General features: G+C 31.5%; 1 protein-coding gene and 1 long non-coding RNA gene across 2 annotated transcripts; one reads left to right on the plus strand and one right to left on the minus strand.

Moving 5' to 3' along the window:
- The first annotated feature begins 1,811 nt into the window (after nt 1–1,811).
- LOC149481440 (uncharacterized) lies at nt 1,812–3,621 on the plus strand. The gene is made up of 2 exons (XR_016316801.1): nt 1,812–2,030; nt 3,131–3,621. It is a non-coding gene; the product is annotated as an uncharacterized LOC149481440 (long non-coding RNA).
- A 1,597-nt stretch (nt 3,622–5,218) lies between these two features.
- Nucleotides 5,219–13,321, minus strand: LOC149481441 (cuticle protein 3-like). Its single transcript, XM_089704607.1, has 4 exons — nt 13,239–13,321; nt 11,178–11,366; nt 7,977–8,175; nt 5,219–5,965 (listed from the first exon to the last, which is right to left on the minus strand). Exons 1-4 carry the CDS (start codon nt 13,245–13,247, stop codon nt 5,868–5,870), a joined length of 495 nt encoding a protein of 164 aa, XP_089560733.1. The 5' UTR covers nt 13,248–13,321; the 3' UTR covers nt 5,219–5,867.
- Nucleotides 13,322–17,251: the final 3,930 nt, after the last annotated feature.

Here is a 17,251-nt window from a genome sequence, read left to right on the forward strand (position 1 = left end):
TATGACCGATAGGCATTTTTGTTACTGAATAGTTTAAACGCGTGATGGTAAAAATTCCTCGTCGCCAATGTTAAATATGAAAGGGACGTCAATGAAACACGCTAGATCAATGCAAACTGTTTTTTAATAAAGATTTCTGCCTACCTACACATACATGATATTTTATGACATTGCATACATAACGTAGTATGTTATTTTTGTAATGCTTTAAAGTGGAGTAAGGACAATTTTAGAACATGTTTCATCAGGTTAATTCGTATGTATGCAGTTTTAAATCGACATTAGAAGCTTTTCCTCAAGATGGTGAATGGTGATATTAATATAAAATTGTTATAAATGCCGATAGACGGACGTCTATCGGCACTCGGGAACTTCCTGGGCGTGTTATAACGCCCAGGCCACAGTATTACAATTTTTTCTACAGCAGGGCGACGAATGTATTTTCGCATAGCAACGGAGGGGAACTCGCGGGGGGTCAAGTGACGCGGGCCACGTACCATTAACATGCTTAGTTTGTGGTACCGAGCGCGAAAGAAAGTCATCGTGTTTTTGTTTTGTTACTATGTAAACTAACGTAATTTAATACTTAGGTACAATATATTCTATAACGGTGCGCTCAAACTGTTAATCTACATTTAATTTAGATTATTATTTGAAATACTAAGTAATGTAGAATTTAAATCACATTCATTCATGTTTTCCTCAGATTTTCGATTTCCTCCGATTTTAAGATTTTCTTATCAGTGTTCAATTTTAATTTAGTTAAATTTTATAAGAGACAATTAAGAACACTCAAAAATAAAGTGTCACGTATTTTTTTAAACGACGAATGACGAAAAACGACGTAATCGCGGACGAAGTCGCGGGCAACAGCTAGTTAAATATAATCTTTTATTAACCGACGTTCCCAAAACTACTGAATATTCTTGAGTTTTGGTATAAGTGAACAATACAACATTACGTTCACCGATACAATATCAGGAAAATCATTATTAAAATGTTTATATTTTTACTTATTACAAAAGCCACAGAACTAACTTTGATCCTTCAAACCTTCTCAGTCTAAAATTATAGCACTTTAATTTTATAATAATTTTGCAATATTGCCGTGAAATCTCACGTTGTTCAAATGGGAATTAGCCTCGGGATCACGTAACTGCCTCATTAGTTAGCAAACACATGCGGTATAATGACAACAATCAAATTATGTAGAACCTTGACTTACTAACGATCGTTACTCCAAATGTCCGTATTTATGCAAAATGGAACCACTCGACAAATTTCGTTTTTTACTTTTATTGAAGAATACTCATTCAAAAGTGGTCTAAATTCTTATACAAACAAGAACCACATGATTTTTACGTTGGAAACAAGGTATACTAAAAGCAGAAAGGAACCACCAGCAACAACGAATAATACCATATTAAGCAAAACCGAACCACAGCACCACGGGACTGCTTTGTTCAAACAAATAAACGATATTACTATCATGTCATTTTATACAAAACAGATCCACACCTACTTGGTACCATTATACATTACACATATTTCTATTAATAACAATTATTTTTAATACACAAAATGGAACCAGGTTTCTGTGGTATGGTTATGCGTAAAATAAATACATAATTTAATTGTAATTTTTTATTGCAAAATAAAACCACAAGCATTCGGTTCTATTATGCATAAATAAATATTGTAAAACATTCTGAAACCCATCATCGCTATATGGAACCAAATGCCTTGACTTGTTACAATGCTTCTCATCTTTAAACAACGTATTTCATTACTTATGTGCAAAACTCCAATTTTTTAAGTAAAACGTCGAACATTTGTCAATATAGGTGACATTCAGCGAAGTAGTTCGAATACGTGACGGTGTTTTTTTCCTCCGCGAAGTAAGTTCTATTGTTTTTGTTAATTACCTTTAAAATTAAATGTGAAAATGTTTAGTAATAAATAAATAAGCAAGCAATTGGTAAGAAAAGCATTGGAGACGAACACCGAAGATAATAATGAAGATACAACGGGTAAGTAGTTTTATTTAATGCATTTAAGTACTTATTGAATCTGAGATGCAGGTACGCTTTATCCACTTTTGATTCATTCCCGATTGTGGTGTGATTTTAAGGAGATAGTTCATTAAGTAAGTACAAGAGGAATCCTCTGTGGATTTACGTATTTTAACGACAATGTCGTTGTTCACGAAGGCGCGGCGAGTCAAATTAAGAGATCATTTTGTTACGATTCATCTGTCATTGTGAGATAAAACTACTAAAGTCTAAACCCTGTTTTAAAAATAACTGTCGATGATCTAGGTACCTACCTACTATTTTGGTAAAATACGTTTAGATTCAGATTCAGTACAGTACATTCAGCCACATCATTCAGCGCATATAATTATTTGTTTGATTTTAAAACTCGCGCGGCTACTGTTTTGACCGGAACAAGGCCCTAGCCTGCGAAATTCAAAATTTTAACAAGTTTATTTAATTTTTTGCTAGGGTTGCCACTGTTGCGTATGATTTTTAGGGTTCCGTACCCAAAGGGTAAAACGAGACCCTATTACTAAGACTCCGCTGTCCGTCTGTCTATCCCTCTGTCTCATGAACCGTGACAGTTAGATAGTCGAAATTTCATATGATGTATTTTTGATGCCGCTGTAACAACAAATACTAAAAAACAGAAAAAAAAGACGTGTGGCACTCGAGGACTGCCGCGGTAAAGCTATTGCATAGCATGCCTTCAAGCCACACCTCCAAGCCCGTCGGAGTGGAGAGCGTGAGGTTTTTTCGTAACGGAATTTCTCGATTCGGTCCCCGCGCTCAAGGCCCGCGATAGAAGCTATGCAATAGCTTAATAAATATTTAAGAAGCTCCCATACAATAAGCCGTGATTTTTTTGGCGTTTTTATAGATGGTACGGTACGGAACTCTGCGTTGCGCGAGTCCGACTCGCACTTAGCCAGTTTTTTGTACATGGCGCATGTACATACAACATACTTAGTCGTCTAGTAGGGACACGGCTTTATAAGAACTAATAATATTTTGCTGTCGCCATATACCTACCTACGTATAAAAGCCACGCGGCTTTATTATTTTGATTTAAAGCTTTTTTCTTTTTATTACAGAAGATAACGAAGAACCTTATACGTCGCTGCCTCTGGAGAAGCTTTCTTCACCTTCTAGCGATATTCAGTCCATATTACATCTCATTCCACAAGATGCACAGTTTTTATAACGGTCTCATTAGTGATGATGCAATAGAAGACCACATAGATGGACTAGACACGGTGGATTTCGAAATCCAATTTGATGATAACGTCGAATAAACGTCCTATATAAGTATTATTTTATATATTTTATTAATTAAAGCTTTAATTACGATATTATAAATACATAGTTTCATTTATATCATTAAATCCCTGGGATGTGGTTCCTTTTTGTATAAGAGAAAACCTATCAATTGATAAATGTTAAAAGGAACCACATGCACATTTTCTTAATTATCTAGAAAGTTTAAGAATATTCAGAGCAAATTTATATACACATACTTAAATAAGTAATTTATCAATGAATTAAAATAAAATAAATTTTAATTTTACTTCATCTAACAGAGCTGCAAATGTTTTTGTAAATTCTTTGATATCTCAGAAGTGCGTTTTTGCTGGGTGGTTCCTTTTTGCTTAAATACGGACAAATATATCTTGTAGATGAGATAGTTTTGATTCGTTTTAGATGGAAAAAGAACTGGATGGGCGTTAATATTGTAAGAGTTGTTAATGATGTATTATTGTGATTTATAGCAATTTATTGTAGTGTAGCAATTGCTAAAGACACCTTTGCAACATGAGTTTATACTCGTACACCATTTTCTAGAATGTACGACACTGTGACTTGTGAGAACGTTATTATGCTGTTATATTTTATTAAAACCACTTTTATATAAATAGGATTTTATATTTAGCTTACTCTGTTTAAAAATAAAATAATCTAAGCTATGTAACTCATATTATAAATGCTAAAGTTCTATTGTTTGTATGAATGTCTATTGCTGAATCATAGACAAGATCGAATTTAGAAACGGCCGTTGTAGCAGAGAGCGAGTCAAAAAATATCGGACTTCTTCTTTACTCGAGGTGGAGCGGGAGGCTGTCGCCGTGATGCGTTCATATATTTAATGTATTACGGCGATAGAAAAATGATCAAAATCGTTATTACTATATGGGTCAGAATACTTTGTATATTGAGTTGTGATTTTATTTGCAACAATTAACACGTCCACTCCCAATAGTTACAGAATTAAATTATTACGCAGATTACTGGTGGTGATTACGTGGTACTAGTGTATAAAGCTCATTCATGCTTTTACATGATATTCTGAATTTTTTGAAGTGAAAACTTCTTTAGCGGCGTTGGCGTTGGCGTTTTTTTTTAGCCCTTATATTCCATGCGTAAGACGGATACCATTCCAAAATATCAAACATGCTGAACGTTAATAATCAAGTTTTCACTTCTGCCGGCACTCCCGGAGTGCAACCCGTCTTTTTTTTCTTATATCTCTCTCTTTCATCTTTCTTAATAAACTATTTTAACCACAAAATGAAAATAGTTAAACATCACGAAATCGTTACACCTAATCAAAATAAAGAGCAAACTAAAACGGTTGAGATTTATTATTTTATTCTGGCAGGCGCTAGGTTTTTTTACCGTGCTACATTTATCTGTAAACATGGTATGTTCTTCTTTCTTTCAACTTCAGAGTTTCGCTTAGTAATTAGGAAACATAGAAATTAGAACATGCTGAAGTTGACACATGAACTAAAAATTGTTATTATTATGTGTTTCGATACATTGTAGAATTTAAATATGTCAAAATCAATAAAAATTATTTTTAACCTTTCATAAGGAAAGTAGAAAGAATTTTATCTAGTAATTTCAAAGTTAAACAAAAAAATATGTATGATGATATTATGTGATGAATAATGCACGCACCCTTAAGAAATTGTTCATTTGATACGTGTAAATTTATTAATTTAGGAATATGTGAATGTTGGTTACATGAGTAGTTTCAGTAGGTAGTGACAATGCATTGAATTATGCACTAATTTTATTTTATCTTATAGATAAACACAGTTCTATATCATTTTCATGTTGGTATTTATTTCCAAGATTGCATTGAGGATTGGGATAAAATATAGGGTTCAATAAAAAATATATTTACAAAAGAATTTAATTTTATTCATAGAATAAATAAATCGCGTTTGGATCATTGGATCAATGACTACAATATTAGAGTATTTTCTATCACATTTCAGTTATTATTATTGATATAATATCACTTAATTCGCGAGCCTCGTTCACTTTGAGATAGTAAGTGGTATGTGAGTACATTTCACAGTTAACAACTAAATATTTCAAACTTTACTAAAAAGAATTTAAACGATCCATAATAAGCAAAAGATCAAACATTGAACTATAAAATGTTTAATCTTTTATTTAATACAGACGTTTGAATATAAGACTATTAAGTTTCAGGAAGTGTTCAGGAAGGGAAGGGACTTGAATAGCCTATTTAGCGATAAAGGAACACCTAAAACATCCACAATTCCGAATGTTTTTCGAGCCTCAAATGGGATTAGGATGTAGGTGGGATAGAAGGATGGTGGGATGGGAACCTTGGATGGGTCAGGGATGGGAACTATAATACTTAATAGCATTATGTGAAGGACAACCAATTTGAAAGACAGCAATTGCCTTTTTCAAGGGTATTTTAGTATCTCATCTGACCTATTCAATTTAGTCGTATTATACTGGACTGTGCGCATTACCACGTACTATCTAAGCGCGGGAGTTTGGTTTTTATATCTAGAATCGTCTGAAGCCAGCTTGCGCGCGAGCGTTGTAGTTTTGAGTGAAGGCAGCGGCGCCAGATGAACCTCCGTATTTGGCTGGGTTGTACTGACCTGGAATAAGGAAATTGTGCATTAATATACAAGTATTAATATATAATTTGATGGAGGAATATAATTTCTCTCGGAAATCTTTCGAAGCCTTGGCTCTTCTAGTAAGATAGGGATGGTTTAAGGAACATTTTGAAGATGTATCAGTGTTTATATTATTAAAAAAGATGTCCAAATTTTCCCATTAGAAATAATCTCCGCCTATTGTAAGATAAACTATTGCAACGTTAGTAATTTCAGTTTCATACACATTCCTATGTAGATTTCTCAACAGAAAATGGCAACTGTAAATATAAGGAAATACCACAAGATGCACCTTATCGCCTTTGGAACTCATTACTCATGATCTATCATATTCATACATCTGTTATTACAGTTAAAAATGAATCTTGTTTCAAAGCCAATAAAGTTGCATTTTGATTTGACACTCGAACGAGAGCTTTTTCAAATTTTATAATGCAATGATACGCGAATTTTGACTCTATACCTCTAGATATAAGGTTTAAATTACAAATAAATGATGATGTTATAGTGCAGTGAAAGGTCAGAAACAAAGATGTGTGGCCCTGAACATCTTAGGTCTATTACCGAGTGTAAATTCTTTAATGATGCGTGCCAGACGCAATAAATTGCTAGTAACATAAACTAGTTTGTGCCCGAGACTTTATTCATCGATTTACTGTAAATATACGTAAAGATAGGAAAATGTAGTGGTTCTGAAAGATTTATCATCTCATGTTGAAGGACACATCTTAATAATACTTTAAATGGTATTTGAAATGATGTGTTTTATACTGTACTATGTAATATGAAAATATTTAAGACATCTTTTATTAAATAATTAAATATTTTGAACGCACAGACATTGCAAAACTAAATAATTTTATATAAATGGAGATCGAAACCGTACCCTCTAACGCAATACGCTGAATCAAAACAACGTAATCAATTTACTCTGTATAGTTTTATATGCAATAAATTATAGACATTGAGAACCAACGTCATTTTAAAACAGATAGAAACCGAACCTATGACCTAAGCCTATTTCACCACACGCATTAAACTGCGCTATCTCCCAGGCACTTCATATTTATGAACATTACATAAGTGGTATCGAATGTAATGCCTAACACTAATATACAAATTTCTTATCGATTTTAAAGAGCAAAATTTCATTTAGCTCGTTGAACTCTTTTCCTTCTTGACACGTACTAAGAACAATTTGATTTTTAAATATTGAACTGTGATTCATTATGAAATTTACACGTGATTCAGAACAATTTTTTACATAATCCATAATATTTTTGCATAAAAACAAATTATCATTCATTTTTTTTTTGGGTCAATACTTTTTCTGCAGACTAGATTTCTATAAAAAAATGTATTATCCCAACATTTTTATACAGGTGTCCCACTATCGGTATACTAAACGTGAAGGGACTTGTAAACTTGCATACACTGATCACGTAAAAATACTTAAACAACAAATTTACGCCAAAAATTTTTTGCTAAATTTTTCCTTAAAATCATGTTTTCTTCTCTAGCTTCGAGCAGCCGGCATTTAATGCTTCGCTTCTGAGCATTTTGTTTGTTAGGGGAGTGCACTGTACATACGGAGTTTTAAGAATTCACCTATATGAAAAAAAATGCATCCGGAATTTTATAAGTATTTTTTACGTACTTAACGTATGCAAAACTATAACCTCCATTGAGCGTAGAATACCGACGGTGGGACACCCTGTATAAGCTAACGATTCACACTTGAGACCCTTCTGTACTTAAACATAGTTTCAATAAGACAATAATAAATCATCCGTTCAAAGAAAGTTTTACAAATGACATGAAACTAAGAATTCGAATATGGCTCTACATTTTTTTGTAATACTGCTTTCCGAATCGGTGGTAAATGTTAAAGCTATGTTATGATGATTCAAAAGTGCTTCTAGAAGATGTCTACTTGAATAAATAAATGACTTGCTATATATAAAAGAGTCTATAATTATGTTAATCTTACCATCGTCAATGATGCCAGCGGCCTCATCACGGGCGTTCTGTTCCAAAGCCTTCAAGATAGCTTCAGGGGTTGGGGGAGGGGTGGGGAAGTGCGCGCCCTGGGGCTGGAAACCACCCTGGTTGGCGGTGTAGCTCACGGAGTAGACCTGGCCGTCGTCACCGGTGTACTGGAAGCCTCCTTGCGCTTCGATACCATCGGCCTGGAATAGGGTTTTGTTATAAGTATGTTTGTAATATTCAAACACTAATTTTAGGGACTAAGTGTTGGCCGTGACTTCGTCCACGTGGTGAAGTTAATAGATACTATGAAGATTAATAAGCACTAATATAAAAAGACAATATAAATAAAGGATATACATATTTTTAATGTATAAATTAAAACTACTCAATTCCTTCAGTAATAGATAGAATATCGTGCTATCTTATATTGTTTAATGACGCGATAAATAATATGTAATAGTAATAAATAAATATATTATGTACTTCAATTACAAATAATTTGACTTCTCAACGAACTTCATCGATTGTAAAATTTACCATAATTTAGCACTTAAATAAACCGTGATAAAAATGGGCTGTATTTCTTTTCTTTGCCACTTAACACAGGCGGAGTCAAGGCAAGTGACTAGTTATGTATAAACTGCACTGGGAACATTTAAGATGCATAATTTCCATAGTAATTCCATTCTGAAGTTTTATCATACACGTAAAGATCCCATTGTTCTCACGATTGCATCGCTTTGAATTTGTTTATTGTAAGGTTAACATCCAGTGATTGGATAGCGATAACATATTTATAGCTTTGATTTTTTTGCAATGAATGAAAATCTGTTATTGTTTAAATCTACAAATAAATTATTGCTCGAATCGAATTCTTCAATTGTAATTCAAAGATGACAATAAATGAATCGTATTTGTTATTAAAAATAGAGTAAAATATATTAAGTCTTTTATGTGAATTTAATAGTCTACTATAGTGATAATTAGCTTAACATAGCTTAGCAGGTATAGTATGCACAAGCTTTATTCTTTAAGTATATTATCTTCTGATCCTTGAAATGTAACCTCTTATGATTTATTTCCATACTAAACTTTGATATTATGCTAACAATGATACATAATTACTTGACCTTATAGTCGTTTCTATTTAAAATATAATTAATTTCCGACATTATAGTAATGAATAAAACCATTAACTTTTTAAATTCCTTTGTAAGAAAATCTAGGAAAATCAACATAAATTTGAAGTTTTATGCAAATACTACCAGAAGCATTTTAAAGTAAGTTGTTTTACTTTTATTCTACAAAAAAGACAATATCAAATTAATCTCAATGCTACCAAAATATAATAAAAGTAACAGACATAAAAATATCAAAACAATATCGACAACATCTTTCCTAATTCATCATTCGTTTAATTTATACCGTTATAGTTTTATCAAAATAACGCAATCCAACTTTTTTGTAAAACATTTCGAATTCAAAACTAACCTTACCCAACATATCGAAACAAACATTTGATCAACCTTCATGAATTAATTACCATTTGACACGTATCCAATATCAAATGATGACACTATAAATATAACCCGGCATAATTTAAAATAAATTACGCATAATAGCCGTCCCTTGCGTTACAATACATCACAAAATGTTAAGGTTGCGTAAACCGACATTTCGAATAGGTCACCGTAAGGTGGTCACTGACCTTTAGTGATTGCCTCTTTATAGGAAATTTGTTTGGCCTTGCAGTAATAGACTGATACTAGATCTCACGGTGAATTTACATCAAACGAGCGCATGCTCATTCTAACCCAACTATGTCAAATTATTTTAGTGTAAACAGGCGTTGAGCATTCTTTCGTTGTTCTTAGTGCGTTCGAAAAACTATGCAAATGTTCTAATACTGAACAACACTGAATACGAGTTATCGTACACTAAAAGATCACGAACGAATGCTCTAGCTCTATGTTCGTTTGGTGTAAATGCACCCTCAGAGCATGTTTAGAAGCCAAGCGGGTCAAGTTACAACTAACTGTGTTAGCGTTGAGATGATTAATTTGTTGTTTAACTAAACTTGAATTACCTATGTTTTGTTATCGACATGACATTTATCATATTTAAACTGAGCTTTTATCGCAACTGATCAGATTTTTTAAATATTTAACCGAGGATTTAGGTTATGAGGATAAGGAGGTTTTTTTTTAGTGAATGATTTTGTCTACAAAGATGCACTGCTAAACACTGCGAATAATAGCAAGCAAATTCCTTTATTGGCTATGAAATTAGGAAGAGTTTAGAAGTTCAGCCCTTACATAGAAAAGAAGACTGTTATTTGTATGGAAATAGTTTCTAGAGAAGAAAATAAATAGGATTTAAATATATAATAATACTTAAAATATGAGAAGTCATAAACAATCTCTAGGTTCTGTTTTTTTTGTAATATACTAATTCATAGATAAAACTATTTTGTCATTCAAATCTAAACGAAGTAAAATGTAAATATATGATCAATAAATTATGCTCAATTTCACAATAATACTAAATACGTGATGGACCATTAGCTTAAGTTAATAAGCAATAATATAAGTGATATAAGCTATTAAATGTTTAGGAATAGCTGTTAAACATTTAACTTAGAATTTAGATTATGTAACAAGTTGTAAGTAAGACTAAGTTAAAGCTTAGATTGTGAATTGATTTTTGTAACACTTATCATTGATTTATGGATGTTAAGACATGGTTTGATTGAATATTTTTACTATTAATATTAATTTGTAATAGTAATCGATAATGTAATGAAATGATTACCTGCTATTAAAGTTATCGTGTTGTGTGTATTAAATAAGCTCAATAGTAAAAATACTATTGAGCTTATTTAATACCTAAATGTGAATCGTATTTGCATTTGCATAGAATTATTATTTTTTTACTTTGATTCATTAAGTGGTTCATAATATTATTCATTAGTCTTGTAAAATATGACAGTGAGTTTCAGTAAATCGTTCCAACATGTGTAAAACGTACATTTTTGTTATACATCGACATTACAACATGTTAATCATTTGTTACAAGTAAGTGTCCTTAAACAACATGTTTCCTATCCATATAAATCACACATATTATCAAATGATACCTATCCATTACTCCACGCTAACCCTGAATCAAAGCATTACCCTACCAAACCACCAATGTATCTCACCTCACGGCCCTGCTCCTCAGCCTTGATGCCATTCTCGGTCTCATAGTTCCACCGGTAGGAGTCCTCCTTAACCTCGGAGTCCAGAGAGATGATACGCGCATTCTTCTCTAAGCCAGCTTGCGGCCGGTTGGACTCGTAGTTTGGAAGGAAGGCTGCCGCGGCGAAGCCGACGAATGAGGCAATAAGGAGCTATAATAAAAATAGATTAGTTAGGTTTTGGTTATCTGTTAAGTTAAAATTTGATATTGGCATGTAAAAGAGCTATTAACTATGGACTTTCTTGCCGATTCTTCTCCATAGAAACTGCTTTCCGAATTGGTGGTAAATGGTAAAACTATATTTGCTTTCCGAATTGGTTGTAAAACTATGTTATGACGATTTAAAAGTGTCTGTTTCTAGAAGTCTAATAGTAAATGATTGAGTTTGAACTTGATTGTAGTTAGGCGGGACCACAGAGAGCGAGCAGCCTCGCGAAGCAATTGCTGTGCGAAGTAGTGTGAAAGTGACTTGGTCGAGGAAATAGCGTGTGCTGTTTTCCTCGGACGAGTCATAATCAATTGCTTCGCGAGGCTGCTCGCTCTGTGTAGACCTGCCTAATGATCCAAAAATTTAGTTATAGTATATCTGAAGAATATGTTTTTTTAGTTTGTAACGTATAAACTAATTATATCATTATTAATGTCCTATAATATTATTTGTTTTTCGTTTGCTTTATTGATGATGGCATATCATTTACTTTTTGTATACACTGCAACAACAAATTTAAAATTAAACACACATTTCTTCTTTGCGAAACGTGCAATCGTTTACATGACTTTTGTTTGAACAAACTTGCAAAATATTAATAGAAATCGTACAGGAAAACGTGGGTGGACCTTAAAATAATTATATAACGTGTTAAATGGATAGGTCATAATTTAAAAGTACTACATACGATAGTCGCACTGTAATAGAGCCTTTGACCTCTCATAGTATCTTATTACGACACATTTAGTAATGTTAATTATATATGTATTTGAATCAGAATATCATTGATTTAGAATTTGATTGATGGGTTTTTTATTAATTTAAATTTTGATTTTGATTACGATGATTTTGGACTTTACAATAGTCTATTTAGGGCTGATTTTTCAAATCGTGGTTAAAATTTATTCGTCGAATAACGTATTAAACTACCATTTTAAAAATGTAAACTTATTGCCCGTATTTGACAGTTTACAGGTGACATTTTAATATTATCGTGTAATACTTTATTGGACGAATAAGTTTTATCCAAGGATTGTAAAATTGGCCCGTATTATTGTTCTAATTAGAGTTAGATATTACGAATAATATTGATCTAACTATTATTAAGTAGACACATTTTTTATATGTATGCAGATGTATATTTTTTTATTTCACGTGAGACCTAAATATACGAATTTTGTTGGAATTAAAGTTCTCAAATTTGAATGTGGGATTCCAGTGACGCCCAACTAATTCTATTGTTTCTTTAATTACGCGAATACATATTGTTCTACTTTGAATAACTAAGAAACAGCTAGGTCATCTGAAATATAAATTTAAATACTAAATTTGGACTAAGAATTGGAGGGAAAAATTATTGTTGTAATTAAAAAGGACGGTCTACATTTATAATATAATATTAACTAGGTTCTAAATATTGTTCTTTAAATTAGTTTTTTATGCATTAAAATTTTTGCCATCTCATCATATTTATAAGAACAGATTAATATAATGTATTTAAACATAAATTAATAGGATATATATTAACAACTTTTAATTTTTGTTATATTGTTCAAGTTATTATACAAGGATTATTTTTTTGGATTATATTTAAATTTTATAAAATTTGCTGAACTTTAAAATCACTATCTTGTTAAATAAAAAGGATGATAACTTACAACTACAAACAAAATTTTGGGACTTTTTTAACTTGACTTCAAAAAGCTTTGTACTGCTTTTTGAACTTAGGACTTTTTAACAATTTCTTTAACTAAATCTACGATTGTTAATCGAAATGACATATCGATTCTACATTATATATTATTATTTACTCACCACCTGCATGTTGATTGAGGTCGGAGTTAAATCTCGAATGATGATTCGCTTTGACTCGCTGCGTTTATATACATACGAGAAGTTACAAAATTCATACTAGATTATAATGAAATAGCTTTTCCCAATAAATATCTGAACTTTAGACAGTTTTGCGTAAGTTTTTTTTTTCTCTGTAGGCTAAGATATCATTTGACTGTAATTGTATCGTAAATTTTTAGGGGGCCTTGGCTTTAAGGTGTTTTGGATTGACTAAACGGTCGGTTAAGATAACTATCGATGTGAGATATGAACCGTACTTAAGTATTTTGTTTAAAAGTTCAAAATTATTTTAAATTTGAGTTTTTTACAATATTTAAATCACATAATAAATTATGTCAATTAGACTTCTACAAAATTATAAGATTCAAAGAGTTCGTGTATTTTTTGATGGTACAAGATAAAATGCATGAATCGTTTTGACCTGTAGATATTTTCTTGTTTTATTGTTATGCTCTGAAATTTCCAAAGGGATCTTATAATTAAGTAATAATGTTTTGGTCATTTTGGTCCTTCTATCTTTCTTATAGTGTCATGTATTCAAATCTCACCATAAGATCGTGATATTTTAATTTTTTCTTGGTGTTATTTATGTTCATGCTATAACTATAAATAATATGCTTTTTCGATATTCATGAATTCTGCAAAGCTTTATTACTTGATAAGTTTTCTATTTACACTAATTTGTACTCGTAGATTCAATTATTATTTATATGGAATTATTAAAGTATTAACGTATATTGATTTCTGAAGATTTATATTTCAACTTAAGTAAGAAAATAAATTTTAGAAATCTGTTGTCAAAATTTGATCAAAATTTTTATATTTTTTTATGGTCAAAGTCGAGGTGCGTCACTTGTTTTAAATGTTGACCATCATAAATTAATAAATGCAATGATTATTTAAGATTTATTAATATTAAATATTAAAATAATGACATTTATTACCTAGGTAAAGCCTAAGATTTATCTAGGCTTGTAGCAAATTAATTTTACTGGCTACTTAAAATGTGCAAAGAAAAAGTTATTTACAATTATATTTTCATCAATAAAGAAATGGTAAGAAAGCAGTAAAATCTCAGTAGTTTCTTATTAAAAAAAATATTTAAACGCTAGCTACTAGCAAACGTCACTAGCAAATAAATATGCATTAATATCTATTATCAGAAAATTATTACTTATTGAATACTTTACACCTTTACACATATAGATAAGAGTTGTAACACTAATTAGTTGACAGATTATATTTTATTATAATGTTAAACGCAATTAAATAATACTACTCCTACTTAATATTATAAATGCGAAAGTTTTTGAGGATGGATGTATGTGTACATAATATGTATGTTTCTTACACTTTCACGCAAATACTACTGAACAGATTACAATGAAATTTAGCACGCATATAGAGGGTAACTTGGACACATAGGATCGGTTGTATCCCGCAAATCCCACGGGAACGGGAACTATGCCGGTTTTTCTTTGAAAACGCGGGTGAAGCCGCGGGTGGAAAGCTAGTTTACTGTATAAATAGGTATTCTTTATTACGATGAATCGTAGATTGTGTTTTATCTCACATGTGTGGCTGCAATTTTCATTCATAAATAGTATGTGAATTTTTTCTCTATGCGAAACATATTAATATTTAATATGTGTTTGTATTAGCTTGTACTACTTATACTTGCATACTTTGAAAGCCTTAAAAAGCTTAAATTGACAGCCAAAGTTCTTTTGTTAAGAAATTAAAGACTTAGAACGATTACAGTATGACCGTTCGAATTGAGTGAAATAATATAATATTTAAATCATCTTATAAAATCCATCAATACAAACATTATTAAAAACTCAGTAATTTCTAAATTGAGCTTTTATCCTAGGTTAGACAACTTATGCATATTGGTGAAAACTATGTTCAATTCCTGATTTCATTTACACAAATAGATTAATTTCAATATTTAAATCTTAGGTCTAACTAAACTGACATTAAAAAAAAAAAACTAGAAAGCATCTGCTCGACCTTAGACATTCTTCATACACTGCGAACGAACCCACGCTATGCACTAGTGTCAAAGCCCAAAGGACAGGTGATAGGTGCCTTATCATCCGTTTCGTAACAAAGTTCAATGTTAAATAACTCCACATTCACTAAGCTATCGATCTATAGATCATAGATGATGATCTATAATAGGGTAATACTTATAGATCTATATAGACTTCCTGTTCTTTATCGTGCAATGGTTGAAGGGTTATGGGTTCGATTCTTAATGAAAATTAGAATAAGTGTCGCTGTGGAATAGGTAAATACTTAAACTTAGTGTAATGTTTACGCTACGAATTGAGAATTTTCGTTGAGAATTTCGGTAAAAAGTATTATAAAGAATCATTTCTTATCTAATGATATACAGAATTGTCTCTATTTGTTACTTTACATTAAAAAATATACAGTTTTTAACACCTCTAATTTGTAACTTAAAATCTTACATGTATATATTTAGTATTTATTTTATTTCATTTACTAGCTGCGCTTCGCGGTTACACCCGCGTGGCTCCGCTCCTGTTGGTCTTAGCGTAATGATATAATATAGCCTATAGCCTTCCTCGATAAATGGGCTATGTAACACCGAAATAATTTTTCAAATCGGAATCGTAGTTCCTGAGATAAGCGCGTTCAAACAAACATACAAACTCTTCAGCTTTATAATATTAGTATAGATTATTTCAAACACCAACAGTGTAACATCTATACTTGAACTTTATGCGTATAAAAGTTAATCATGAATGAAAAGAATTCGTACATATATCGTAAGAGAAGGCATCACAATACTCAAGTGTTTAAGTAATAGCTAGTCTTATATCACACTTAGTTCTCACATTCTTATAATAGAAGAAAGGTCATTATTTTGCTCAACACTGATATTTGGAGCCCACACCCTAGAGTTCCACTTAGCCATTGCATTATGTATTGCATATTCATGATTTTAGTAGGATATTGTTAAAAAACATAATTAATTGTATGTATTGTAATGATGTTATGATCCTGAAAGTCTTATATAGATAACTAGCTTTCCGCCCCCGGCTTCGCCCGCGCAGTCAAAGAAAAACTCGCATAGTTCCCGTGGGATTTCCGGGATAAAACCTATCCTATGTCCCGGGGTAAAAAGTAGCCTATGTCCTTTCTCGGGTATCAAAATATCTCCATACCAAATTTCATGCAAATTGGTTCAGAAGTTTAGGCGTGATTGAGTAACAGACAGACAGACAGAGTTACTTTCGCATTTATAATATTAGTATGGATTATAACGATGCACGCTGGTTTTTTTAAATATATAAAAAAACCTCTTATGATTTTGGTGAAATTTTTTTTACAGATAGAATAAAGTCTAAAATATACATACCTATAAGAATATGGCCGTCAATCTTACGATAATTATTATGTAAACAGCAACTAAAAATGAGAGAACTAAAAAAATATTATCTATTAGTAGAAATGTATTCTCGTTACTCAGAAAATGCTATTATATAATACTTTAGATCATTAGTATTTAAACAAACAAGTATGATTATTTAAAGTAAAGAAGTATGAGGTAACTATTAGTTTGAGAGAGCTAATGTATTGTGTACATAATAAAGAGCATGTATTTTATGTGTATGTGTGTTTGAACCAAATAAGTGCCGAAACTACTGGACTAACTTCCAAAATTATTCATTAGTTTAATATTATTCTGAAAGAATGAATAACTAAAAATTATTTATTGCGTTGCAAAAGCATTCCTAAAATAAACAGTAATTAAAAAAAACAGATCAAGGCGGCTTTATCGCTACGTAGCGATCTCTACCAAGCAACCCTTAAGAAAGCGAAATAAAACAACGTGAAAATGTATCTATCTCTATTATTTAATCTCTAGTCCATTCAGAATCAAAATTAGTCCATGCGAAAATTTGTGAGGATGTGTGTGTGTGTTTGTTACTCTTTCACGC

Source organism: Colias philodice, chromosome 16, assembly GCF_061535455.1.
Source record: "Colias philodice isolate Cphi_HAF_F1 chromosome 16, ilColPhil1 Martin Lab GWU primary, whole genome shotgun sequence".
Lineage (NCBI taxonomy): Eukaryota > Metazoa > Arthropoda > Insecta > Lepidoptera > Pieridae > Colias > Colias philodice.

Excerpts from the sequence above, each read along its gene's own strand:
- LOC149481441 (XM_089704607.1), bottom strand. Across the intron at positions 8,176-11,177 it reads CTGAGGAGCAGGGCCGTGAG|GCCGATGGTATCGAAGCGCA; the intron begins GTGAGATACATT and ends ACCCTATTCCAG. Across the intron at positions 5,966-7,976 it reads CGCTGGCATCATTGACGATG|GTCAGTACAACCCAGCCAAA; the intron begins GTAAGATTAACA and ends TCCTTATTCCAG.